This window comes from Pseudopodoces humilis, chromosome 12 (assembly GCF_049639895.1).
Source record: "Pseudopodoces humilis isolate 2021_Gansu_Grassland_sample_001 chromosome 12, ASM4963989v1, whole genome shotgun sequence".
Lineage (NCBI taxonomy): Eukaryota > Metazoa > Chordata > Aves > Passeriformes > Paridae > Pseudopodoces > Pseudopodoces humilis.
Genome location: NC_142211.1, coordinates 15,905,333 through 15,931,886, shown reverse-complemented (window position 1 = coordinate 15,931,886; position 26,554 = coordinate 15,905,333). Strand labels below are relative to the sequence as shown.

At 42.2% G+C, this 26,554-nt stretch overlaps 1 protein-coding gene across 1 annotated transcript in view; it reads right to left on the bottom strand.

Annotated features, from left to right (window-relative positions):
* The window catches only part of LOC148183426 (transitional endoplasmic reticulum ATPase-like), a 52,772-nt gene that overhangs the window by 23,483 nt on the left and 2,735 nt on the right, over positions 1-26,554 (bottom strand). Inside the window, exons 2-8 of the mRNA XM_088061410.1 lie at positions 24,440-24,551; positions 22,344-22,516; positions 6,410-6,552; positions 4,763-4,893; positions 2,913-3,044; positions 2,376-2,478; positions 159-292 (exon numbers count right to left, since the gene is read on the bottom strand). Coding sequence (XP_087917536.1) covers positions 159-292; positions 2,376-2,478; positions 2,913-3,044; positions 4,763-4,893; positions 6,410-6,552; positions 22,344-22,516; positions 24,440-24,551 — 928 coding nt within the window. The remainder of the gene's footprint in view (positions 1-158; positions 293-2,375; positions 2,479-2,912; positions 3,045-4,762; positions 4,894-6,409; positions 6,553-22,343; positions 22,517-24,439; positions 24,552-26,554) is intronic.

The window sequence follows — 26,554 nt, the reverse complement described above, 5'->3', positions numbered from 1 at the left end:
GTGAACTACATCAGATTCTTCTGATACCCAAATTCTGACATCCAACTGCTTTCAAGCATTAAGTTAAATACTGCTTTACCCTGTAGTCAAATGAAGAGATTCATGCCAGCTGCTACCAAAAAGGATGTACTTCTTTACCTTCTAAAGGCTTTCTTTACCTTCTCTCTTTTAGGAGCAATGGCATCCAGTTCATCAATGAAGATGATGGCAGGAGCATTCTTCTCTGCTTCTTCAAAGGCTTTCCTCAGGTTGCTCTCAGACTCACCAGCCAGCTTGCTCATGATCTCAGGACCTAAAAAAATAGCAACTGTGGCACCCAGAAGAGAGGCAGCTAGCCCCAAAAACATGCAGCTGAATTTTTTTTAGTACAAGGTCCACATGTATCTATATTTCAAGCCAAAGCAAATACTATCAACCAAGTTCATTAAATTTGCATCTGAACAGGCAAGACCAGCATGCAGAATTACTTACTATCATAATTTCAGCGTTTTCAGTTTACTCTAACAGAATTCAACACTAGCCAATGAGCTACCATTAGCTGCCTCTTCCCTTACCCTATTTCGCACTTGGTGAGCTTCTCTGTAATGTGCCATCACACACAGTTAATGCTCACGAGGAAAGCAGTCAAATTATATGGTGACAAATTATCAGGGTAGGGAAAGAAAAAGCTGTAAGATACCAAAGCTGTCTATAGCATGCATTACATAGTTATACGTTTACCTCTGTAAGATTTTATAAATGAGTTCAAAAAAACCACAACTGTTGGGAGGAATGGGCTAAAAAGTAAAACACTGGTGAGTGCTCAAGTGACCTTGCAGCTGGAAATAACCCTTGATAAGCCTGTGTGAACAGTAGCCAGTGATCCCCTGGCATGAACTAACAGTGTCCATGTCTCTGCTTATGTGCCCCTGTCCAGGTATTGCTTCAGGGATCCTTCAGTTAGCAAGGTAATGGAAATAAATTTACTCTGTTTTAGCCATGGGTTTGTGATTGCCCTGGCTGCCTGTCTGTATTGACTCACACACCAACTAACCAACCAACCAAAAACAACAACAAGCCATCACCAAAAAAAGCAACATCCCAAACCCCATCTCCTCTCAAAGAATAAATAGTAAAAATGTGTAAGCACATTAATCCCAGAAGGAAGGGCAGCATTCTTCTGAGATCTACAATTGCTGAACACTAGTGCAGGCTCACAGATTTATTCTGTTTTTACAGATTTTCCATCATGCTGAAGGGAGTGGTAATGAAGAAAAAGTATGCTTCTAAAGGATCCAAGAAAAAGAAACCTGACCCTTGGAAGTGCAAGGCTGCCAGCTGACTGAAGCAGGCCAGCTGCAGTGACACTGGTATGAGCAAGTACTAAGAATGTTTTGTTACAAGTAACTCGCCAATTCACACCAGCTTCATCTACAACACTGCAGCTCCATGCTTGGGACTAGCACACAGAGAATGCATCGCTAACTCTGACAATGTTATTTTTATTATGCAATAGAAATACAAGTGTCTAAAGAAATGTCCGGCTCATTAGCATGCAGCAACACCTTCCACATACTTAGAAAGTATATGACAAGGACAACATATGGTTAAAAACAGTCCATTTATATCTGATATCTTGAGATATAAATCAAGTCACTTCCCTACTGCTACTCACTGCTACACTGTGCTATATACTTCTTTGCTTTCACCTTCATGGGTCTAAGTGATTGAAATCAGAGAAGAAAAACATCACTCTAAGTACAAATGTTCAGTTATTCCAACACTGAATGTAAAATGGCACAGAAAAGCACAGAGGAAAAGTCACAGTCTGATCCTTACAGGACATAAACCAGTATCCACCTCTGCTACAGGTGAAGAATGATCAATAGGAGGTTCTGTCACTTGTAGCTAAGTCCCAAGGTACTCATAATTTGCAGGATAGTTCCTCACAATTCATGTTATATGAAACAGAACATGTCTTGTGCTTTGCTTGAGAGAAAAACAAATCCACAGCAGATCAGCTTATTTTCTGAATGGAACATACTGGCAGCAACAGAAACAAGCATCCTGCACCCATATTCATAGAATAATCTCACCACTCCCAGCTCTGCCCTCACCAACATATATGAACACTAAGCCAGACAGACTCTAGGTCCCTGTATTGCAAAGCTGTCTTTCCAACGAGCCTACAAAACAGTCAAGCTTAAGGGAAGTGCCACTACAGACAATTCCACACAAATGGCTTCCAAGTGTCCCCAGATGCACACTTCAAAGAGGTAAGGAAGGATGTCAGGGAGACAGTGTGGCTCTACAAGCCCTATTAAAATCATTCCTTACCATAAGATGGTCAAATGAGCACACAGCAGATCTGGGGCCAAAGCAGCCACAAAACATACCATTGATCAGGAAGAAGAAAGCCCCCGTTTCATTGGCCACTGCTCGGGCAATCAGTGTTTTACCAGTGCCAGGAGGACCATACAGCAGGATCCCACGTGGAGGCTGAGGACAAAGGCAAGGGATTTAGGTGGTGAATATCTGAATGCCTAAGTAGATTCACAGCAAATCTGTAAGCATTTGATAAAGCCAGTCTGAAATTGTGATGCAATCTCATGCAACAGCTGCCATGTCAGCATTGCTATCAACACTCTTACTACTTCACACAACACACAACAAAAACCTTGCCAGTAACTGGCAGTGCTGGTTCAAAGCATCCCTCTGCTTTGCAAGTTGTCAGTACTTTAATCTGTGTCCAAAACATGTAAGGAAATACTTTCCTAACACCAGCATTTAAAAAACCCCAAACATAAGCAAACCAACATCCCCTCCTCAAACCCTAAATTACTTATTCCCCTCCCAATACCTCATGAACCTCTGATATCAAGTCATCTTCAAGGGCAAGCCCACTCATCCACCTGGTGCACATGGGGACATACCTTCACCCCTATGGCCTTGAAGAGAGCAGGGTGTCGGAGAGGAAGTTCCACCATCTCTTTGATTTGAGCCAGCTGCTTCCGGCAGCCACCAATGTCATCATAGCCCACTTCATTCAGTGACTCCTCTTCATCCTACCCAGGAGGAAATACATTAAACATCCGAGTTAAAACACTAGCTCAACAATCCATCCTGGTCTACAGAACCCAGGTTTTTGCTCATTGCCATTTCTTTGATGTGTTGAGACTCATTTTCAAGTCTTCCTGGTGTCTTCTACAATTGTTTCTTAGCTCTCTCTTCCCAGATATGCAGAGGGAAATTCCTCACTGAAGCCTACCCTCTTGAATGACAGCCTCTGCTGCCAGGGCCCCTATAGACTAGTGCAAAACAAGTTGTGTGACCCTCTGATTTGGCTAGCAAAGATGATAAGACAATGAAGCCCAGTATAAAATATACTTATTCCTTAAACTCTAAGTGGTATTTCTAACTACCTGACATACCCTAGCTACCATACAGTTCTCCAACATAGTGTTTTCTCTTGGGATTGACTCAAATTAACAGAAAATGTTACAATCCAGATGTGCAGATAAGACCACCTGTAGCCAACTCTTTCAGTATAGTTCTACAGCATCCATTCATCTGGCTGTCCAAATTTCTACTGGCCTTAGTTATCTGTAACATTAGGCCATGCTAAAATAAAATAACACAGCCTGGAATCTCAAGAGGGGCTCAGTCTGAGTCTCACAAACTGGAACTGCTACACTTCAAGCAGGTTGCTCAGGGTCTAGCCCTATCAAGTGCTGAAGGTCTCCAGGTCTGGAGGTTCCTGCCCTCTCCAGGCCTTGTTCCGGGGTTTGGAGAAACCTTTTTCCATTGGGAATTTTCCTTGATCCAGCTTGTCTTATTGCTTCTAGTCCTGTCCCTAGGTGCAGCTCTTGGGAGAGCCTAATTATCCACACCTTCCCATCAGGCAGTTGCCAGTATCCTTGATCCTTTGCCTTCCCTTCTCCGTGCTGCATCAACCCACTCCCAGCTGTTCCTCATTCATTCTGACCTCCAGCTCCTGCATCAATTTTGGTGGCCTTGGCTGAACTTACTCCTATTTGTCTCTGTTGTGTGCTGAAGAACGCAAACTGGACTCATATAGTGCCCAGACACAGCCTCACAAGTGTCAAATAGAGGTGAATTTTTCAAAAGGCAGAACTAACTACAAACTAAGACTCACCCTGATCTGCAGGCAGTAAAAAGGCACTTACTTTAATGAAGCATGCAACCACCTTAGCCCATTTCTGAGATTTCCTACTCTGTAACAGTAAGGTGGCCAAGACCTGACAGACAATCCACTCAGGCTGCCTCAGGCTTGGGACACTCAAGGCTAGATGCCTTAAGGGACTGGGAGGAAAAAAGAAAAAAAAATAAAAAATCCATAATTTAGATTTCAAATTGCTCACTGAAAAAAGTACCAATTGCTTTCTTTTCACATGGCATGAAATTTAGCAACATTGTAAGCTCTCTCTGCTATGTATCAAGGGAACTTTGGAATTAAAAGATGACTCTAAGTCCAGCATGAGATATATGGAAGCAGATGCGAAAGAGCTGCTGCCAAAGCATGGCATCTCATCAGTAAACTTATGCACTGATGCTATCTCCGCATATGAGGAAGGATACTGGAAGCACATTTCTCTATCGTCAGCAGCAGTTCATCTCCTGAAACCAGAGGTTTTAATCATTACATTCAATACACAAAATGCCAAAACAAGAACTGCAAACATTGATGCTCTTAAGGAGTGTCACTAAAACAGATTTCAGACAGAGGGGATTCAGTAGAACTGCACATCAGGATTCTGCTCACCTCTCTTTTGATGGGCTCTCCCTCACAATGGATCACTGTGTCCGGAGCCACTATGCAGTATGGGCTTGGATCTGTCTCCACCACTTTGAACTCCACTGCACGCATCCCTCCACGCACCAAAAAGATGTCACCTATAAAACTCCACATTTAAGTAGCCTGCTGCAAAATGTCAACCCTTGTACTACCAGCAGCCCCAGAGGACAAGGAAGTGAGTTATACAGGTATACACTGCCAGCATTTTTAACACTGCTCTGCATTTTAAATTCAAGAGCTGCATGTACTGTGACCACTTGAGCACCATCAAATTTCATGGAGAAACAAACAGCAAACAAAACCAGAAAACAATAAAAAAAGAATATTCTGCCTAAATACAAAACACAAAGGCAAGGAATCATGTTTCTCTTCCATCCAGTTTCAATTTAACATTTCTAAAAATAGCAAAATGCCTTGACTTAATCTAAATTAATTTTGAAGTTATTATAACTAGACTGGTTGTCTCCAGAAACAGAATAATATATGATACTGCACTATGAATCCTAGGTAAACTGGACTGCAGAAGCTGGATAAATTCAACTTGTGTATATATTGTATTAGGACCTATTTGTTCCATCAGACGTGCTACTAGCACAACTCTAAATGTATATTTGTTTTTTATGCACTTTCCCATTTATTAATTAAATTACTTTGGAAAAAGTGCATTTAGTCAGGGTGCCAGCTAGTATATCTAACCCATTGATTAATACGTGGGCAACTCCCCAATCCCATCAAGTGGGAGGAACTCGGGAGAAAATTCTCATTAAACTGAGTTCTACCTAAGCCTTTTCTGATGTCCTCCCATCCCACGTAGCAAAAGAACACAGGAGAATATCCTGGTGTCGTCTGGGATAGGAGTCAATTTTCTTCTCAATAGCTGGTACAATGCTGTGTTTTAGATTCAGTATGAGAATAATACTGATAACACACTGATGTTTTGGCTGTTGCTGAGCAGTGTTTACCCTGAGACAAGGGCATTTCAGTGTCTCATGCTCTGCCAGTAAGGAGCTGCACAAAAGAAACCAGGAGGGAGCATAGCTGGGACAGTTGATCTGAACTGGCCAAAGGGATATTCCACACCATAGAATGTCATGCCCAGAATATAAACTGGGGTGAATTGGCCAAGAGCCACATATTGCAGCTCAAGGATGGGCTGGGCATCAGTCAGCAGGGGGTGAGCAATTGTACTGTGCATCACTTGTATCTCTTGGGTTTTATTCCTCCCTCCCTCTCTCTCCAATTATTATAAGTATTATTATAATTAATATTATTAAACTGTTCTTATCTCAACCCATGAATTTTATTTTTTTCCAATTCTCCTCTCCACTGGGAAGGAGGGCGGAGGTGTGAGCGAGCAGCTGCATGGTACTCAGTTGCTAGCTGTAATTAAACCATAACAGAGAACTATCAAGCTGCTCTACCAGCCAGCAAGAGATATCACTCTTTCTTCTGAAGTTTAGGAAAAAATTAAATCCACAACAGCAAAATCTTACTCTACAGTTTCAGTCTAATGCTCCATAGAGATCTGTGCAAGCTTCCAGAAATTCTTTTTATTTGGTATCAGGACTAGCTCACATTCACTGCCATCATGACTTCAATAACAGGTGCTATTACCTTTCCTGATGGGTCTGTAAGCTTCCAGGAAATACGGCTTGAGATAGACCTCAAACAGATTCCCTGTGATCCCTTCTACTGTGTCATCAATTGGTAACACATGGATACGTTTGCCATATTTCACATCTGGACAAGGCTGGATGCTGCAACAGAAGAAAATTCCAGTTAACCATATCATACTGGACTTAAACCCAAGTTTGGGAAAGGCAGTGATGTCCCTTTTCAAGCCAGTATAAATGCCAGAAAGGACCCTCCAAAGCCCTGGTGAGACTTCCCACATGCATAAGAATACTGACAAGGCAAAAATCATGTTCATCAAAGAGCTAGTCTTTGTGGAGGAAGGGCAGTCCTCCAAAAGGCTTCCTCCTTGGAGATCTGTCCCCTAAAATAAGACAAAACTTCTTAGTCATGGTGACTAAGCTGTGAACCCCTTCCTGCTTTGGGACCCCATGTTATCTCCTTGCAAACTATTGGTCATTTTACCCCAGTCTTAGACCATTGGTCCCTTTCCGATTCTCCTCTTCCCCATAAAAACCCCAGCTTTTGCCCAGTTCAGTGGATGTGACGGTCACTGGCCCCCTTCGCCGAAGCCTGCAAATAAAGGACTCTGCAGAATGCTACACGGCCTCCCGTCTCTCGTCTACGCATTGGCTGGTGTAACCCATGAGTGGAGCTGAGCTGATTACTACAAGAGCTGATATCACTTCTAAAAGAGCTGTTCACTTGAAGCCTCAGAACACTCGCAGGGGTTACCCTGGCTGGAAACTGCTGAGACCCCCTGGACAACTGTTCCTTGTGGGACCCTTACCTGGGACAGTCGGTGGCAGTGCCGGGGGTCAGACAGACCTCCGGACCAGCCACTGAGTCTTCACAACACATGCTTTCCTTCACTCCTCTCAGCCCTATCCAAAACTGCTGGGGGGTTTCATGCTATCTTCCCTGCTCCGCTCTTCTGTAGCTCCCCTTTGCTGTCCCCAAGATACATTCACAAGTTACTAATACATCCTCAAGACCTGTAAGAGTCCTGAGCTAACTTTTGTTTCAACACATGCTCCTGCACCTGGGTCAGGGCAAGCCCATGCACAAGTACAGGCTGGGTGGAGTATGGATTGAGAGCAGCCCTGCTGAGAAGGACTTTGAGGTGTCGGTGAACAAGAAGCTTGATATGACTTGGTAACGTGCAGTTGCATCCCAGAAACCGTCATGGACTGTCGCAGACAGGTAAAGAAATTGTAAAAGATAGGCCTCATAAAATCAGGCCTTGCTCTGCTACATTAATAGTTAGCCTGTCACTTCTTCTAAGTGCAGCTAAGTAGTTGTCATGGGGTGGCTTTACCTTTAAGATAGCTTTGGGAGCTAAGGAAGTTGAAGCCGCTGGTGGCTGATGAGAGTCTTTTCTCCTGACCAATTATCAGTCATTTCTAAGAATTGACAGCAGTTTTAACCATTGAAAAGTGAGTTCAACTTGTGAACACCCCCTTAAGATGTACAGTCAAAGCTCTCTCGTCCTCTTTGTGTTTCCTGCTTTTGACAAGGTAACAAGGCTCTGTCTTGGCCTCCTCCCCCCTCCAGGCCGGACAACGCCGCGGGGGGGGGGGGAGAAGCAGAGCCGGCCAGCCGGGCTTAGTTTTCAGTTTCTGCTGCTGGACTGAAACCTGACACAATGAACTCTTGCAGCTTTTCTAAGACTAATTCTTTTACTAACTGGATAAAACATACAGATTACTCCTTTTTCCCAGAGAGACAGAGAGAGAGACAATCAACATGAAAAAGACATCATAAAACCACCAAAAACAGTGAAGAAAAGAGTTAAGTTTTAGATGGGGAGAGAATAAGGAGATGCTTTATAAGCTGAAAATATCTTTCTGTTAAAGCTATGGAGATGGACAATAGTGGTTTGAAAAGACTCCTTTAATTCATGACAGAGTATATTGGGAGGAATGGAGTGTTCAAAGTGTGGATTTTGAGCAAAAGAGAGAATAATTGTGATACAGTGAGTTGCTGGAACAGAGTGAAGCGAAGATTTGAGGCCTTGAGGGCAATGAGAAAACTGTTTCCAGGGAAGCTCACAGAGACAGATGAAGAGGACTTTTGCCTTTGAATAACTCATCCTTAAAAGATGACATCCCTAGACTCATGGCCCATACACACCTCAGAGTGATGTGAAATGGGAGGAGTGAACTCTGATGACAGGATTTCCGGGCAGCTGGCATCAGAAAAATAGAAAACTATAACAAAAATAGTTTTCTCGTGAGAAACTCCATAGATTAGCAGAAGAAGACTTCTGTTTCTCTACAAAGACTGATGAAAAGACTGCAGCAGAAATTGAGACTGTTTTAACCACCAAAGTTCTAAAGTTTTTTGTCTCTATGTTGTCACGTGTACAAAAGAATGGTCAGGTAGTGGGGGATAAAAGAGTATTCTGGAAGTTTATTCTGGTGTTTTTATTCTTGTAGTTTTGTTAATAAACTTTCTTTATTCCTTTTAAGTTTTAAGCCTGTTTTGCTCTTGTTCTAATCCATATCTCACAACAAGAAATAAGTAAGTTTTCTAGTAATTTTTTTAGTTACTACTTTAAAACCACAACAGTAGTTTGCAAGTTCCCATGCGAAAACATCTTGAGAATGAAAAGTTCGTTAACATAACAAACTATTCTTGGAGAGAAAAACAAGTGCACCTGTAGTAACAAGGGATCTGTTCCATGAGAATCAGCAGAAAAAGTATGTAAACATTGTTAGAGAGAAAAATTTTGATTGACATGTACACTCACTATTACCAACCAATGAAGTGAGTTCCTAACCAATTGGAATTAAGCACAGTGCCTTCTGATAACCATATAAGCTGTGTGCAATAAAGATGGGGCTATGATGGAAGAAGAAACAGGTGTCATTGTCCGTCTCTTCTATGACAAGAATCAGTAGAAAAAAGTATGTAAACTAAATAAAAATACAGAAGTTTGACAGATATACAAAATACCATGTACCGACCAGTGAACTAAGTGTGAGTGTATTGCCAACCAATAAGATCTGACAGAGTGCCTTCTGGTAATTCTATAAAATATGACCTATGCAATAAAGATTTGGCTATGGTGGAAGAAGAAACAGGTGTCGATGTCCGTCTCTACTACGACCCTGGACTACATCTAAAGCAGCATGGTCAGCAAGTCAAGGGAGGGGATTCTCGCTCTCTGCTCCTTTAAGACCCCACCTGGAATATGGTGTCCAGCTCTGGCCCCCCCAACATAAGGAGGTCATGGACCTGTCGTAGCAAGCCCAGAGGAGGCCACAAAGGTGATGAGATGGCTGGAGCCCCTCTTCTATTTTACAAAGGTATGCAGGAACAGAACAAAGAGGAATGTCTTCAAACTGAGAGATGATTTACATTGGTTAATAGGAAGAAATTTTTTACTTTCTAGGTGGTGAGGCCCTGACACAGGTTGCTCAGAGAAGCTGTGGATGCCCCATCCCTGGAAGTGTTCAAGGCCAGACTGGATAGGGCTCTGAGTAGCCTGGTCTAGTGGAAGGCATCCCCATCCATAGCAGGAGGGTTGGAACTAGATGATCTTTGAGGTCCCTTCCAACCCAAACTGTTCAGTGATTCTATGAGCTACTGCTGAACTAACTGTAAGGGAAAGGGAGTTGAGGGAAAATCTTTGTTCCTTCCTCTCTTCCTCATAACTTAGAATAGAGTTCCTATTGCTGATAAACCTGATTCTGAACAAAGGTTCTCAGTACCAATCAGGGATAGCCATGTGTCTGTCAATCCCTTTCTGTGGAAATTAACATTTAAGTTAAAGTCCGAAGGCCCCTTCCCCCTTTTTAAATAAAAATTTCAGCTATTATTTTACAATGTAGGCCAACAGCCTACTGTAGCAACATATCAGAGCACTGAGCTGTGAGAGAGGCAGAAAACTCAAACTGGCTTTGCCAGCTAAAAAAAGCCTACATGCAACTGCAGCTGAGCACGCAAGTTTCATATGCTAGTTTGTTAGAGACTATTAAGAGATTCTTTAACTACATGCTTTACAGTGAAGATATAGCAGAAGAGTAAATGAAAAGACAGACTCACCCACAGAAGGAAAACAGCTGACAGACTACAAGCAGGATTTTGGCAGAAACCAAGCCAAAGAAATTAACACAATAAGTACTTAAAGATTAGCAAGAAAAACTTTGAGGGCAAGAGGTGTGAAAATTCTCTGACCCTTGCAATGAAGCCAAGATAATCAGTAACACATCTGAAAGGCTGAGAATCATTACACAGTCCAAGCAGAGAAGGGGGTAGCACCAGCTGAATTGTCACACTAAAAATTACTCCAACAGTAACCTCATATAGGGTTAAAGAAAGGATTCACCTTTATTTTAAATCCACAGACTAGCTCAAAGCACTGTTCTGTTCCAACTACAGTCATGTTTAAAACTTGCATTTTCTAGAGGTAGAGAGATGGGTGGAACAGACTTGTTCCTCTCTATGGATGCTGAATTCGAGAAAGCAGGCAGGGAGCACAGTGTCCCTGTGAAACTAAGTGTTGGGCATTAAGTGTCCTTTAGTTCTGGCTCACCTGTGGAATTTTTACACATTAGTTGTGGGGAAACCTGATTGCTGAGTGCTGACTGCACTGAGTGGGTGCTTGAGAAACACAAAGAGTTTGGTTGGGCCCAGTGGGGAAGGGGGGAAGGGGGGAAGGAAAAAAGTGAGGGCAGGGTCAGCTTGCTAGTTTCTTCAGTTTTCAGAGGACACTGCTGGGAGCTGTTGTGGCAGAGAGAAGGGAATTCACCATCACACAGACGGAGCTGCTGCTGCTTCTTCTCCTTCCTTCTATGTTGGTAGGCCTCACATCCCCTGTCCTGCTGGGACATGCCAGTGCCAGCCACTGCTGCAGAGCTGCTGATACACCTCAGCCACTGGCCCGGGATCTCTGCTCATTCCTGCCATTCCAGCAAAGTGTTCCTCAGAGCCATGCAGGAACACTGGGACTGACTGCCTGAGGAAGTTTGTAAAGCAAAGCCTCTCCTCCATTATTTCCTATCTCGGCTGAGAAGGCTGTCACAGGGTATACGGTTCCGTTTTGTTGTTAATGCTGTACTTATTGTTGTTTGTTTGCCTTGTTATACATACTAGTAAAGAAGTGTTATTCCTATCCCCAACTCTCTGCCTGAGAGCCCCTTGATTTCAAAATTAGAGTAATTCAGAGGGAGGGGGTCTACATTTTCATTCCAAGGGAGGCTCCTGCCCTCCCTAGCAGACACCTGTCTTCTAAACCGAGACAGTCACATAACTTTCTCAGACCGGCCAGGGAAAGTGTGGCCTGAGAAATAATAAGGAAGAATCAAAACAGTCCTTGGAGAGGGAAAACAATCTTTGGAGGCGTGGTTTGTCGCCTTGTTGTTTTTCTTGCAAGAAACGGTCAAGGGGTGGTGTTCCTAACTGTCCAGTTATGGTGATGTGTTAGTTTCATGACCAGTAAGAGTTTTACCATTTTGGACCTTCTCAGAACTGTCTATAAAAGAAGATCTGGAAGAATAAAACTTGCTCTCTTTTGCAACCAAGGCTAGAGAGTCTGTGTCGTACTTTCACCGTTACTAATATAGTGTGACATCTCTCCTCTACAGTTCATATGAAACACCTTTTGTATTTAAAGATTATTTAAGATATCACCCCATGTGATACATAGCATGAATAAATTCATGCTAAAGTTATAATCTTGTCCAACAAGAATCCTAGCATATTTCCAAGAAACCTCCTCTGACGAGATTATAGTGATATGCAGCAAGGCCAACATGTCTGCAAGGGGCATATTTCCAAGAAACCTCCCTCCGATAAGATTATAACAATATGCACTCATAAATATTTGTCTGCAAGAAGTGTATTTTCAAGAAACCCGACAAGATTACAACATATACAGCCAAAACACCATGAATATTTGTCTGCAAGAAATGTATTCCAAAGGACCCCTGAAAACCCTGAAAACATATAAAAAGCACCCTGGGACAGTCACAGTTTGTGAAGCACAGTGGAGAGGTGCTACGGAGAGCCCCCCCCCCCATCATACCTGATGCTGTTCGCCCGGCACAGCGCTGAACTGATTTTTGCTTGTGGCTTTTTACAATTCTATTTTGATTATAGAACAAATTCCTTTTTTATTAATCAAATTTGCTGCTCATTTATAACAGATTGGTGACCACGATGCAACTTCAGGTTTTGTGACTCTCCCTCTTCAACCGGGGGGTGGCCCCGCTATTTCAGCAGCCTGACAGTGTAGGGAGACCAACAAACCCCGTTGCACTCAAATACTGAATTAAAGTACAAGCCATAAGCAAAAGAGAGAAACAAGCTCAGCGCTCCCAGGGGCTCACAGAGGATCCAAAGAGGAGTCCTCGGAACCATGGTACATTAAACTCGTAATTCTGCATGCACAGAGACACACGCTGGAAATAGACCATAAGTACTGCTGGTTGAGTAGGTGTGACTGAGCGTATGAATGAGACGTGACATAGTCACGGAATGAGAGCGGACCCCTGACAAACCACAGTGCCTATATCCCACAAGGGGTTAGGTCAGTGAAAGGGGGAAGCGATTTTGAAGAGGCTCATTGAGTATGTAAAATCCAAACTTCAGGAAAAGGAGTTTGGACATCGGTCATGGGGGGGGAGGGGGGGGTGGTTAAAAAGGAAAGATACACTCCCAGGAACCCGGTAAACCCTTTTTAGCCTAGGACCAGGAGGTCCAGGGGAGAGAGGAAAGGGAGAAAATAAAAAGGGAGCACGTTACCGATCAAAAACTCCACAGGATGGTCCCCACTGGCTGGAAGATCAGTAAAAACGGAAACAGAACTGGTCCAGCACGGTGAGAACCAGCCAATTGAAAATCAGTACACGTGACTAAGGCGCAACAGAAACTGCGAGCGATTGCAAACCCCCCCCCAGAAGCACGTTGTTTTTTGTTTTGCGCTTTTTTTTTATTTTCTCGGGATCCTGATAAGGATCTGGGCATTGAGATGGGGTAGGGATTGAGAATTAGACTGAGACATTTAATAAAATGGAACAGAAAAAAAGCAAAACCCAGAGAGGATTCCAAGAAATGTCCTCGGGAGAAAGGAGGAGGGAAATCCCAGAAATTCCACCAGATAGCCCGCTGGGGTTTTTGTTAAAAAACTAGGAAAACTGGCCCTCAAAAGAAGGGAAATCTAAAGAGAAGGTGATTCATTACTGCATGGAAGCTTGAGGAGGGGAAAAGAAATTAGAGACCATTTGATCTGGCCCATGTTCGGGTCGTTCAATGGCTGAGTCTGTCAAGCTCTAGATATGTATGTAAATAGTAAAGAACCCTCAGATCAGGAGGAGAGAGACTATGCAAAGATATGGATAAGATCAGCAGCTAAGTTATTTACCGTTAAGACCAAAAAGCCAGCTGAGACCGAGGACGAGGCTTGGAACCCACTTAATTACCTTCCTCCCCCATATCTGGCACCTCAGCCTCAAATCATTGAGCCGACCCAACCCCCACCTCAGCCTGGACAAAACACGATACCAACGCCCCCCCCAGGGTTACTTGTTCTCCCTCTCCAAGGAGGACAAGGAGAAAAGTAAGAGAAAAAATTAGTATGTCCTGAATGCTATTACTGCAAGAAGAAAGGGCATCTGAAAAAGAATTGTAGAAAAAGAACGCAAGATGAAAAGATCTTTCAAGAAGACTAGGGGGGTCAGGGGCTCTTTATTTTGGGGTCCAAACCACCACCTGAGCCCTTGATAAAATTAAAAATAGGACCCCATAAGGAGGAGGTATCTTTTCTGATTGATACGGGGGCTGAATGAAGTACTGTCCAGAAATTGCCAAAAAGATGCATAAAGAGTAAAGATACCATGGTAGTAGTAGGGACAAAAGGAGAACCCTTTAAAGTCCCAGTTATTAGAGATGTAGAAATAGAGTCAGATCTGAACTAAGATCTGTTTAGGAAATTTGTTACTAGTTGAAGAGGCAGATTATAATTTATTAGTAAGAGATCTGATTGTAGCTCTAGGAATAAACTTGACAGTACAAGAAAAAAAACTCATAGTAAGCCTGTACAGACTAACTCAAGAGGATGAAAGTAAAATTAATCCTCAAGTCTGGCATGCGCAATGAGAGGTTGGAAAGTTAGAAATTGAACCTATTTCCATTGAAATACAAAGACCAGAAGACCCAATTAGGGTCAAACAATATCCCATTTCTATGGAAGGAAGAAAAGTGTTAAAACCTGTAATTGATGAATTAATAAAAAGGGGGACTCTGGAACCTTGCACGTCAAGGCACAACACCCCCATCTTACCGGTACGGAAAACTGATGGAACCTATAGGTTAGTTCCAAGACCTGAGGGCAGTCAACCAAAGGACAAACATGTTTTCCAGTGGTTGCAAACCCATACACCCTTTTGAACCAAATTTCTCTGGAAGACACCTGGTATAGTGTGATAGATCTGAAAGATGCCTTCTGGACTTGTCCATTAGCAAAAAATAGTTGAGATTACTTTGCCTTTCAGTGGGAGGACCCCAACACAAAAAGAAAACAACAGCTTAGATGGACAGTGCTTCCCCAGGGGTTTGTCGATTCTCCCAATTTATTTGGACAAGCATTGGAGCAGCTAAGTCAGTTTGTGCCAACAGAAGGAATCAAGCTTTTACAGTATGTTGATGACTTGTTAATAGCTGGTCAGAAAGAAGAAGTATTAAGAACAAACACAATAGCATTGTTAAATTTCTTAGGGAAGAAAAGGTTAAAGGTATCAAAATCAAAGTTACAGTTTACTGAACCAGAGGTAAAGTACCTAGGGCACTGGATTACAAGAGGGAAAAAGAAATTAGACCCTGAAAGAGTAGCTAGAATTGTTGCATTACCACCCCCCCCGCAGACAAAAAGAGAAGTTAGACAACTATTGGGACTTTCAGGGCATTGCAGGCAGTGGATTGAAAGGTATAGTGAGAAAGTAAAATTCTTATATGAGAAACTGACTACTGAGAGAATAAAATGGACAGAACAAGATGAAAAAGGATTTAAAGAATTAAAGGAAGCTCTTATAACAGCTCCAGTATTAAGCCTTCCTGATGTAAAGAGGCAGTTTCAGCTGTTTGTAAATGTTAACCATACTGCTCATGGAGTATTAACGCAAGATTGGGCTGGAACTAAAAAACCTGTGGGGTATATGTCGAAACTTTTAGACCCCGTAAGCCAAGGCTGGCCCACTTGCCTACAAGCAATAGTAGCAGTGGCACTATTAGTAGAAGAGGCCAAAAAGATCACCTTTGGAGCCTCACTAATAGTATAGACCCCCCAAAATGCAAGAAGCATTTTACAACAGAAAGCAGACAAATGGCTCAGAGATGCTAGGCTTTTAAAATATGAGGCTATACTAATTCATTACCTTGACCTGGAATTGCAAATAACTACCACTCAAAATCCAGCACAGTTCCTATTTGGTGAACCATTGGAGGTATATAATCATAATTGTGCAGAAGTGGTGGAATTACAAAGATAAGACCAGATTTAGAAGAAGAAGAACTAGAAGAAGGAGAAAAGTGGTTTCTAGATAGGTCCTCAAGAGTCATAGAAAGGAAAAGAAAGTCAGGATATACAATAATAGATGGAAAGTTGGGAGAAGTTGTAGAATCAAGACCCTTAAGTGCTAGTTGGTCAGCACAAGCTTGCGAGCTGTATGCAGTTTTACAAGCACTTAAGAGGTTAAGAAAAAAGAAAGGGACATTTTTTACCAACTCCAAATATGCCTTCAGAGTAGTCCACACCTTTGGAAAAATCTGGGAAGAAAGAGGTTTAACTAGTACCCGAGGGCAAGGATTGATTCATGAAGAATTGATAAAAGAAATCCTAGAAGCTATTAGGGGACCAGAAGCAATTTCTGTAGTCCATGTTAAGAGCTACCAAATGGGGATGCAATTTAGGACTAGACACAATAATTTAGCAGATATGGAAGCTAAGAAGGCAGCACTATTAGTAATAGATATTCCAGAAATTAAAAGAGATGAATTTCAGGAATATCCCTCCTGTCCCACCTCAAAAGAAATTGAAGAATATAAAAAGATGGGGGGCGAGTGGAAAGAAAACAAATGGAGACATCCCGATTGAAGAGAATTGCTATCTAGAAATTATACAAAGAAAGTTTTGAGTAGGTTACATCAACAGACTCATTGGGGGGCACGAGCACTTGCAGAGCAGTTTCTGAAGTTTTTTGGGTGTAAAGGAATCTGAGCTAGCAAAACAAGAAGCGTTAGGGTGTATGACATGTCAAAAGATAAGACAAGGATGTGGCAGACTCCATTAGGAGGCTGCCCTTTAGCATATCAACCGCTTGAAAGAATCCAAATAGATTTTACTGAGCTACCCAAAGTGGGGAGGTATAAATATCTGTTAGTAATAGTAGATGAGTTAACACATTGGGTAGAAGCCTTTCCTAGTACCAGAGCCACAGCTCAAACAGTGTCAAAGGTACTGTTGGAGGAAATAATACCACAGTACGGCATAATAGATCATATTGATTCAGATCAGGGGACACACTTTACATCAAAAATCATTAAACAACTGGCAGACGCTTTAGGCATCCACTGGGAATACCACACCCCGTGGCACCCTCAGAGCTCTGGACGAGTAGAAAGGATGAAGCAAACACTAAAAGCCCAGCTGTCAAAATTGATGCTAGAGAAAAAATGTCATGGGTTAAGTGCCTCCCCTTAGCTCTGCTAAACATACCAACTATGCCACACTCCGAGAGTGGACTGTCACCCTTTGAGATGCTTTATGGAATGCCATATGAGCACGGGATGCCAGTAGGACATCCAAGGCTGGAAGATAACCAAATCCAGCCTTATTTAATAGCCATCAATAAGAATTTGAAGGAGCTGAGAAAAAAAAGGGTTAATAATGCAAAACACTCCTTTGGGGTTTGCCATACATAAAATACAACCAGCAGATGAAGTGTTAATTAAAACTTGGAAAGAAGTCTCCCTCAAACCTCACTGGGAGGGTCCTTTCCTTGTGCTTTTAACCATAGACACCTCAGTACAAACGGCTTAAAAAGGTTGGACACACCATTCCTGAGTAAAGAAGATTGAACACCAAAAGAGAACACCTGAATGGAAAGTGACTTCTCCTCCAGGAAGTTTGAGGATAAAGCTGAATCAATATACAAATGACTGATGAAGACAAGACAACGTGTCTGGTACCAGAGTGAGAATGTTATCCTTTTGTTCATTTTAGGTGCTATTATTGTCAAGAAATTTGGGTTAAAAACTGTAGGCGCAGATATAAACCTAAAGGGCTTTTCCCAGTGTGCTGGGTAGAAGAAACCTCTATAACCAGCAATTCATTAGTGGTCGCTACTAACTTGGGCATATTCTAATTAGATTCCCCAGAGTGGTATAGATTGTATCAAGAAGGGATGAGAGGTAAACTGAGGTCAAAGGCACAAGTGCTTATGAGTGTCAGCAAACAAACTGTAATGCTGACGCAGTCAAAATATCAGAGTGGGATGCCTTTAAGAGAAAATATGCACCTTGTTCCACCCATGGATCCCCTGAAGGATACCCCTGCTGCTGAGAAGATGGACTCCCTCGCCGCAGGCCGCAGCCCTGTGGCCGTAGGCAGAGGCAGAGGAGTACATGTGTGGGGAACACCCTGGTGGTTCTGAGTCTGATAATGGGCAGAACTATCAGTCTGCTCCCCAAGAATTACCCCAGCATTGAGAAGCAAAGCTCAACCCAAGACTGTAGGCAGTGTTTTAAAAACACCCTGACAAGACAAAGGGTCATAGAAACCCTGGCATATCGCACCCACTATGACTGCAAAACCAGCAACAAAATAAGAGAATGTGAGCATACCCACACTCGGTATAAAATGTGCCAGATAAAAAAAAGAGTAATCTGCTATGACCCAAGAGCGACACCTAAAAATCGGTGGTTAGAGGTGCAATCTACAGCAGGGAGTAAGAAAATACTGACCCATTCATTACACAAACAAGCTGCTGGGTTAGAACCTATTGTTCCCACCTGTAACAAATGTAACCATTCAGTATAGATCGGAGGAATAATGGAATCAATGTTTATGGCACGTTCCCAAGTTAGTGCAACATGCTATAATCACAACCAACTAAAAATGTGCACTATGGGAGGGAAGACATACTGGGTTGGAGAAAATCTGAAATATGGTAAAATAGTTTCTCTCAGCAACGAGCCCATAATAACTAATCTTCTTGACAGTAATGATGACCAAATTTGCTTACGATACAGCAGAACATTCTGTTCTGCAAGGAATGGAGTAGATCCAGAAAGTAAATTGAAACAGACAGCTCAAGAATTAGAAAAACAAAAGTCAGAGGCAAAAAAAAAGGAGATAGAACAAGAACAGCTAAAAGCATTAAATGAACAATATGAACAGTTAGAACAACAGTATGGTAATTGGAATCTACCCAACTCAAACAAGAACCTTTTTGTAGATCTAATACAAGAGATCACTACAGAATTAGGATTATCTAATTGTTGGATTTGTGGAGGGCTTAAATCAGCTGAGAAATGGCCATGGAAAGGTGAGAGCTTAACTCAAGAGCAACTTCTAAAATGGAATCACACCCAAATTTCCAAAACATTAAAACAATCCAAAGGGAAGGTTTTAGATCACCAACTAATTGGAACAGTTTGTATCAGCAGAGAAGGAAAAAGATATACTGAAGTAGTGGGATGTGGGTACGGAGGAGCCCGCCGAGCCCGAGATCCTGTCTCTCTTCTGGAGGCAAGACACCTTTTACTCAGAGAGAGACAATGTATCGCTCCCAGGGGTCTTTGAGTTAGATATGTTAAACTGTTGTGCCCCATTGGTGTTCCCCCCTGCTGTCCCACCCCGATACAGGTATCTCGGGCTTCCCCCCGCCCCTCTCCTTCCCCATAAATATCCCGGCTTTTCCCCTGTTTGGCAGATTCGCTGTTACCGGCACCCTTCGCCGAAGCTCTGCCTGAATAAAGGCTCGTGCCTTGGTGGAACACTGGACCAGCATTCTCGTCCCTGCTTCCTGTGTTGCCTGCCTGCCGCCGCCGCCGCGCTGAAATCATTGAACTACTACTGAGCTGAGCTGGAATCACTCGACCGCTCGAAGCTGCTCACGCACTTCAACCCGGCCCTTCTCAGGGCTGTTTCTCTAGAGAAGTCGCGGTGCTCCGGGCTTTCCGTCGCCGCGGCAGTGGGATATACTCCTTGCATATTCACTTAAGCAGTAAATTCAAATAACAATACCAAAGTCTGGCAACCAGAAACCCCTGCTGGATATGGGAGTCGAACAAAAAAGACAAATTGTGAATGGAATGATCAAATTAAATTATGTTGACACAAAAGCCCTGGAGCTAATCCTTACCGATCCTTAAAGAGCTTAAAGAATTACTGGGAGAAACCAGAAACTGTAAATGACCAATGGAAAGCACCTGACAGAATATACTGGATATGTGGGGGAAAGGCATACAGTGAATTACCCCGCAGGCAGATAGGATCCTGTACTCTGGGAATGATTCGACCCTCCTTCTTCGTGCAACCAAAGTCTGAAAGTAAACTGTTAGGAGCACCCCTATATGAAACCCTAGCCAGAGAAAAGAGAGAGCTGAATCTTGAGTTTCCAAAAGCAGGAGGGAATCAGAAGTGGTGTGAAGATGAATGGCCTGCAGAAAGAATAATAGCTTACTACAGTCCAGCAACTTGGGCTCAAGACAGGAGCTGGGGATATAGGACCCAAATTTACCTATTAAACCAACTAATAAGACTTCAAGCCATGGTAGAAATCATATCAAATCATACTTCTGATGCTCTCAAGTTATTAGCTAAACAGCACTCAGAAATGCAAGCATTTGTGTATCAAAACTGAATCACTTTAGACTACTTGTTAGCAGAAGCGGGAGTCTGTGGAAAGTTCAATGAATCCGAATGCTGTGTAGAAACAGATGACTATGGAGAAACCATAAGAAACCTTGTGGCAGAAATTAAGAAAGTAGCACATGTACCAGTTCAAAAATGGAATTCTATCCTTCAAGCTTCTTGGTAGGATCAATTGTTTGGAGGGGGAGCTTGGTGGAAAAAAATAGGATTTTTAATATTATGTTCAATAATGGGGCTATTATTTCTGCTTTGTCTCATACCATGTTTTATCCAACTAATCCATTCTGTTGTCCAAAGCACGCAAATAGCAGCAATGCCCATTGATCCCGAGTTAGCTACAATGAAAACTGGTCAATCCAAGCGAACACCCAAAATATCTAAAATAATGGAACTGAAAGAAAATAAAAAGAGAGGAGCTGCTGAAGCTCTGGCCAGATTTGAAGCTCAGACATGACAAAAAGGAATTTTAACAGAGAGGTATTTTACAAGTAGCATTAAGCTACTGTGCAGCCAAAATATAACTCAGGATACAATAGGCACTTGCATTGATATATGATTGAGCACCCAAATAAAAAGAATCAAATACTAGAACAACCAATCTTATGAAAAATTATTAATTGTAAATACTGATTATGAAATTAAAAAATAAGCAAACTTTATCAAAATTTATCCTAAAAGCATGAATTAATGAATTAATAGAGAAAGGGGGGGGGAACTGATACAGAGCATAAATAAATTCATGCTAAAGTTATAATCTTGTCCAACAAGAATCCTAGCATATTTCCAAGAAACCTTCTCTGATGAGATTATAGTGATATGCAGCAAGGCCAACATGTCTGCAAGGGGCCTATTTCCAAGAAACCTCCCTCCGATAAGATTATAACAATATGCACTCATAAATATTTGTCTGCAAGAAGTGTATTTTCAAGAAACCCGACAAGATTACAACATATACGCCCAAAACACCATGAATATTTGTCTGCAAGAAATGTATTCCAAAGGACCCCTGAAAACATATAAAAAGCACCCTGGGACAGTCAGTTTGTGAAGCACAGTGGAGAGGTGCTATGGAGAGCCCCCACCCCCCCAACACTGTTCACCCAGCACAGCACCTAACTGATTTTTGCTTGTGGCTTTTTACAATTCTATTTTGATAATAGAACAAATTCCTTTTTTATTAATCAAATCGGCTGCTCATTTATAACACCCCAGGAAGTCTAGTATCAGAAACCAGGCTCAAATTTTCCCAGAACATGCACAGTATTCCAGATTAGAAAAATGCTGGGGAGAAATAAATGTCTGCTCTCACATATCTAAACCTGCAAATTAGCATTTTTATGTTTAAGAAGTGCTGACATTTTTTCTTTCCACTCCCATCATAGAATGGAACCTGCCTCCTGTAAGCCAAAACATATCCTTCAATGCTTTCCCACTACTTTCTGCAAGCATTGTACAAAATTTCTGCAACACTTCAAGCATTTCTTATTTTAAAATTATTTTATAACAAAAACTGGAATATAAATAACCTTCAGGGATTTTTAATCTTGATATTTGACCGCTTCAAGTTTTAGCTTCTGTTTGTTATAGGGCAGCTCAGTGCTTGAGCTAGTCATACTATAAAATCAATTACAATGCTGCTTACTAGTTTTCAGTTATCTTGCAAGCATTAAAAATTAAGATGGAAAAAACTTGCAAATACATTTGACAATGTAAATTTGGGAAGAATACTATGACAACAGTGGGATAATTCAACTACTTAATTTAATGACAGGACATGGGCTTGTGAAGGTCCCAAAGAGTATTCAAGAATCTTGGGCATAATTTTTTAGTATTAATTTGAATACGCATACAGTCAGAAACACATGCAAAAGTAAACTGAGATGCAAGATACACACTTGAAAACATTTCTGTGACCTCCTCTGGAAGATGCAAGAATACTTCCTGCAGGACCCTGTCTCTGCTACAGACCAAAACAATTCAAAGCCAGGGCACAAATTATTTAGGCAACCCAGAGATACTCAACAAACCAGTCCTCACCTGATGACATCACCCAGGCGCACTCTCAAGTTGTTTCGAACAACCCTATTCATACGAATCTTTTCATCTGAGCAGGTATCATCTGACAGAACAATGCAGACTGCTTCTCTCCTCTTCTTTCCTTTTAGCAGGACAGTATCTCCTCTGAACAGCTGCAGCTCATCCATTTTTGCCTGTAACCAATAACAGCATTAGAACAAACTTCTGACAAAACAATTGAAGGAAGCAGTTAGTGACCTGCTGAGCCCCTTACACTCTCACAGGTCTATGAAGCCAGATAAGATTCACCTGAAAGTACTGATAGAGCTGGTAGAAGAGCTCACCAAGCTACTCTCCATCATTTATCAGCAGACCTCATTAACAGGGGAGGTCCCAAAGGACTGGAGCTTGGCCAATGGGATACCCATCTGCAAGAAGGGTTGGAAAGAAGATCTGGGAAACTATAGGCCTGTCAGTCTGACCTCAGTGCCCAGCAAGATTCATAGCAGACAGAACAACCAGGGGATCAGGCCCACACAGCATGGATTTAAGAGGGGCAGGTCCTGCCTGACTAGCCTGAGCTCCTTTTCTGACCAGGTGACCTGCCTAGTGAATGAGGGAAAGGCTGTGGATGTTGTCTACCTGGACTTCAGTAAAGCCTTTAACACTGTCTCCCATGGCATTCTCCTGCAGAATGCTGCAGCCCACAGCTTGGACAGGTACACTCTGCTGGGTTAAGAAGTGTCTGAATGGCATGGCCCAGAGCATGGTGGTGAATGGTGCTACATCCAGTTGGCAGCCAGTCACCAGTGGTGTCCCTCAGGGATCAGTGTTGGGCCCAGTCCTGTTTAATATCTTTATTGATAATCTGCATGGGGAGATCAACTGCTCCCTCAGTAAGTTCTCAGATGATACTAACTTGGGTGGGAGTGTTGATCTCCTGGAGGGTAGGAAGGCTCTACAGAGGAATCTGGACAGGCTGGATTGATGGGCCAGGGCCAACAGTAAGAGGTTCAATAAGATGAAGTGCTGTGTCCTGCATTTGGGTCACAACAACCCCATGCCGCGCTACAGGCTAGGGGAAGAGTAACTGGAAAGTGGACCAGTGGAAAAGGACCTGGGGTTGCTGGTCGACAGCAGCTGAACATGAGTCAGCTTGTGACCAGGTGGCCAAGAAGGCCAATGGCATCCTGGCTCGTATCAGAAATAGCGTGGCCAGCAGGACTAGGGAAGTGGTTGTCCCCCTGTACTTAGCACTGGTGAGGGCACACCTCTAGTACTGTGTCCAGTTTTGGGCCCCTCACAAGAAGGACATTGAGATGCTGAGCATGTCCAGAGAAGGGCAACAAGGCTGGTGAAGGGTCTAGAGAGTCAGTGATATGAGGAGTGGCTGAGGAAGCTGGGGTTGTTGAGCCTGGAGAAAAGGAGGCTCAGGGGAGACATTATCACTCTCTACAACTACCTGAAAGGAGATTGTAGCCAGGTGGGGGTTGGCCTCTTCTCCCAGGCAACCAGTGACAGGATAAGAGGAAATGGCCTCAGGCTGCGCCAGGGGAGGTTCAGGTTGGACATCAGGAAGAATTTCTTCATGGAAAGAGTTGTTAAGCATTGGAACAGACTACCCAGGGAAGTGGTGGAGTCACCATGCCTGGAAGTATTTAAGAAACAACTGGACATGGCACTTAGTGCTATGGTTTGGTTGACATGGTGGTTTTTCGTCAAAGATTGGACTCAGTGATCTTGGAGGTCTTTTCCAACCTTAATGATTCTATGAATTCAAGCCTTTGAAGGAGAGTTAGTTGACTTTGGAGGATTACATCTTCGAAGTGATATACTAGATCTACAAAGACAGGTTTTCTCTACACTAGTCAAGATCTAATCCTAAAGCCAGACTAAGGGCATGAGCTCAAGTGAATTTTAAAAGTTAGAATGTATTTTATCGTTTATTAATAATTATTATATATGATTTTTTGTTTAACCCACCTCCCTCACTTGTAACTGCTGCAGCTTCTGACACAAATACTTAGATTCATGTTGCAAAATTACATTTCAAGTTAAAAGACAGCAACAGCTTGCAAATTGCCAGATGAAATGCTTTGCTTTTATAGGTGACACACCTGGGACAGTGACACAACACTGTTGTCTTCATTGATGGCTTCATCAACAATTAACCGATTAGGCCTGTTCTTCTGCTTCAGAATAGCAGTTGATAAGTCATCGGCTTTAGAGCTGGGAGAAAAAACAGAAGTTAACGAGTCCAAGTGATATTGCTCTCCCTTTCACACCCACCCCTGTTTTGTTCTCCATTTTCTACAGGTTTCTTTGTTGTCTTGTCTTTTAGAAATGATACTTGTTTGCAAGTGTTCTGGTTTTGTCTGGGATAAAAATTCATTTTCTTCTCAGTAGCTGGTACAGTGATGTGTTTTGGATTCAGTATGAGAATAATGCTGATAACTCACTGATGTTTTGGTTGTTGCTGGGCAGTGCTTACCCTGAGACAAGGGCTTTTCAGTGTCTCATGCTCTGCCAGTAAGGAGCTGTACAAAAGAAACCAGGAGGGAGCATAGCTGGGACAGCTGACCTGAACTGGCCAAAGGGATATTCCACACCATAGAATTTCATGCCCCGTACATAAACTGGGAGGAGGTACCTGGAAGAGAAGCCAATCTGCGTTTGGGAAGGGGGTCTGGAATCAGTCAATCCACTACTCAAATGGATACAAGCTATGAAGCTATCTATGAAAAGAAGTGGCCAGTGAGATGCTGCTGACTCTAAGATGCTTTGCCTAAAAGAATTAGTAAGACTGATCTGAAATCACATATAACTGCTGCCACAGAAACAAAAGTTCAAGTCTATTTAGTGTCAAATCCCAGATAAATAAAGGAATTAAAGGACAATGCTGTAGCTCCCCTGACAGGAAGAGTTTTAAGAGTTTAGCGTGTCAAAGCCTATTAGTTAAACCTAGCAAGCCAGTAGAAATATCCAAGTGCTCATGAAAAATGGGGCTTACTATTTTTTAAAGATATAAGCACCTTTTCATAATACCTTCACAGGACTCACTGCAGCTCTAACCTACTATGCCATAAGATATGACAGATAATTTGTTTGCCTTGACAAAATGGAGCACACCAAACAACAAGGAAATGGAAGAAAGGCAGATTAATTGATTTACTTCAAAATCTAATACAGTAAATAATTCATTTTACAAAAGAAACATGAACTTGAACCAACTGATTCCTAAAGAGCTCTTAGAAGCTGTACATTAGCCAGCCACAATAGCAGCAGACTACTGTAACTTGCCTTGGTGGGCATCTGACTATTCTCTCAAAGCAGTCCAGATGTGCCAGTGACTAAGGTCGAAACAGAAACTTAGCACAGTTTGGTTTGATTCTCACCAAAAAAAAAAAAAAAAAAAAAAAATCTTCCTTTGTCCTAAGAAAACAACAAGCACCAGCAAAGAGTAGGAAGCTTTGTGGACAATGGTGCTGGATACTCCATTTTGCTGTTTTAGGGACAAAATAACCAGAAGAAATCAAACCTTGAGTGGAAGTGGCAGAGCAAGCAGCTACACAGCATAAACACAGACTGTATCAGCAGTATATCACTTGACATGTTCACTGCATTTTTAAAAGCCACCTTTTCCCTCTCTTCATTAAAGAATGCAAGAGGTGAGAAATCGACATCCATCCCTTTCAATGACCATGTGAGATGTTACAGATTCATTTTCTAAACCCAAAAAAGACATAATAAAGGGTATTGGATATATCCAGGGAGGAGCTCATTAATTCATTCCATCTTAAACCTAAAACATGCTCCTGGTAAAGTCCTAAAAGGTCTGGGATTTCCAGGAAAACAGAGACTGCAACAAGAAAACTGAAACCAATACATCATCAGGCCAAACAGGATCTTGTGGTTAAAACAGTGGATAAAAACAACCACTTGTAAGGACCTTGCCTCAACATTCCTGGACACTGGAAATTAATTTAGCATGTATATTTTAAAACTTGAGCTAAGGGATACAAAAAAAAAAATTTAGCCTATTCAAAGTGTAAATGCAAATAACATTCTTCTGCATATGAAATGTGGATCCAAAGGCCTTTTGATAAGAAACCACTGCCAGACTTTGTTTATATAAATCATCACTGAAACTGATCAGCTGTCCCTCAGGATACAGAAATTGCTGTGCAGCCTAAAAAATGGTCTGGGATACAAGATAAAAATAAATGGAAGAG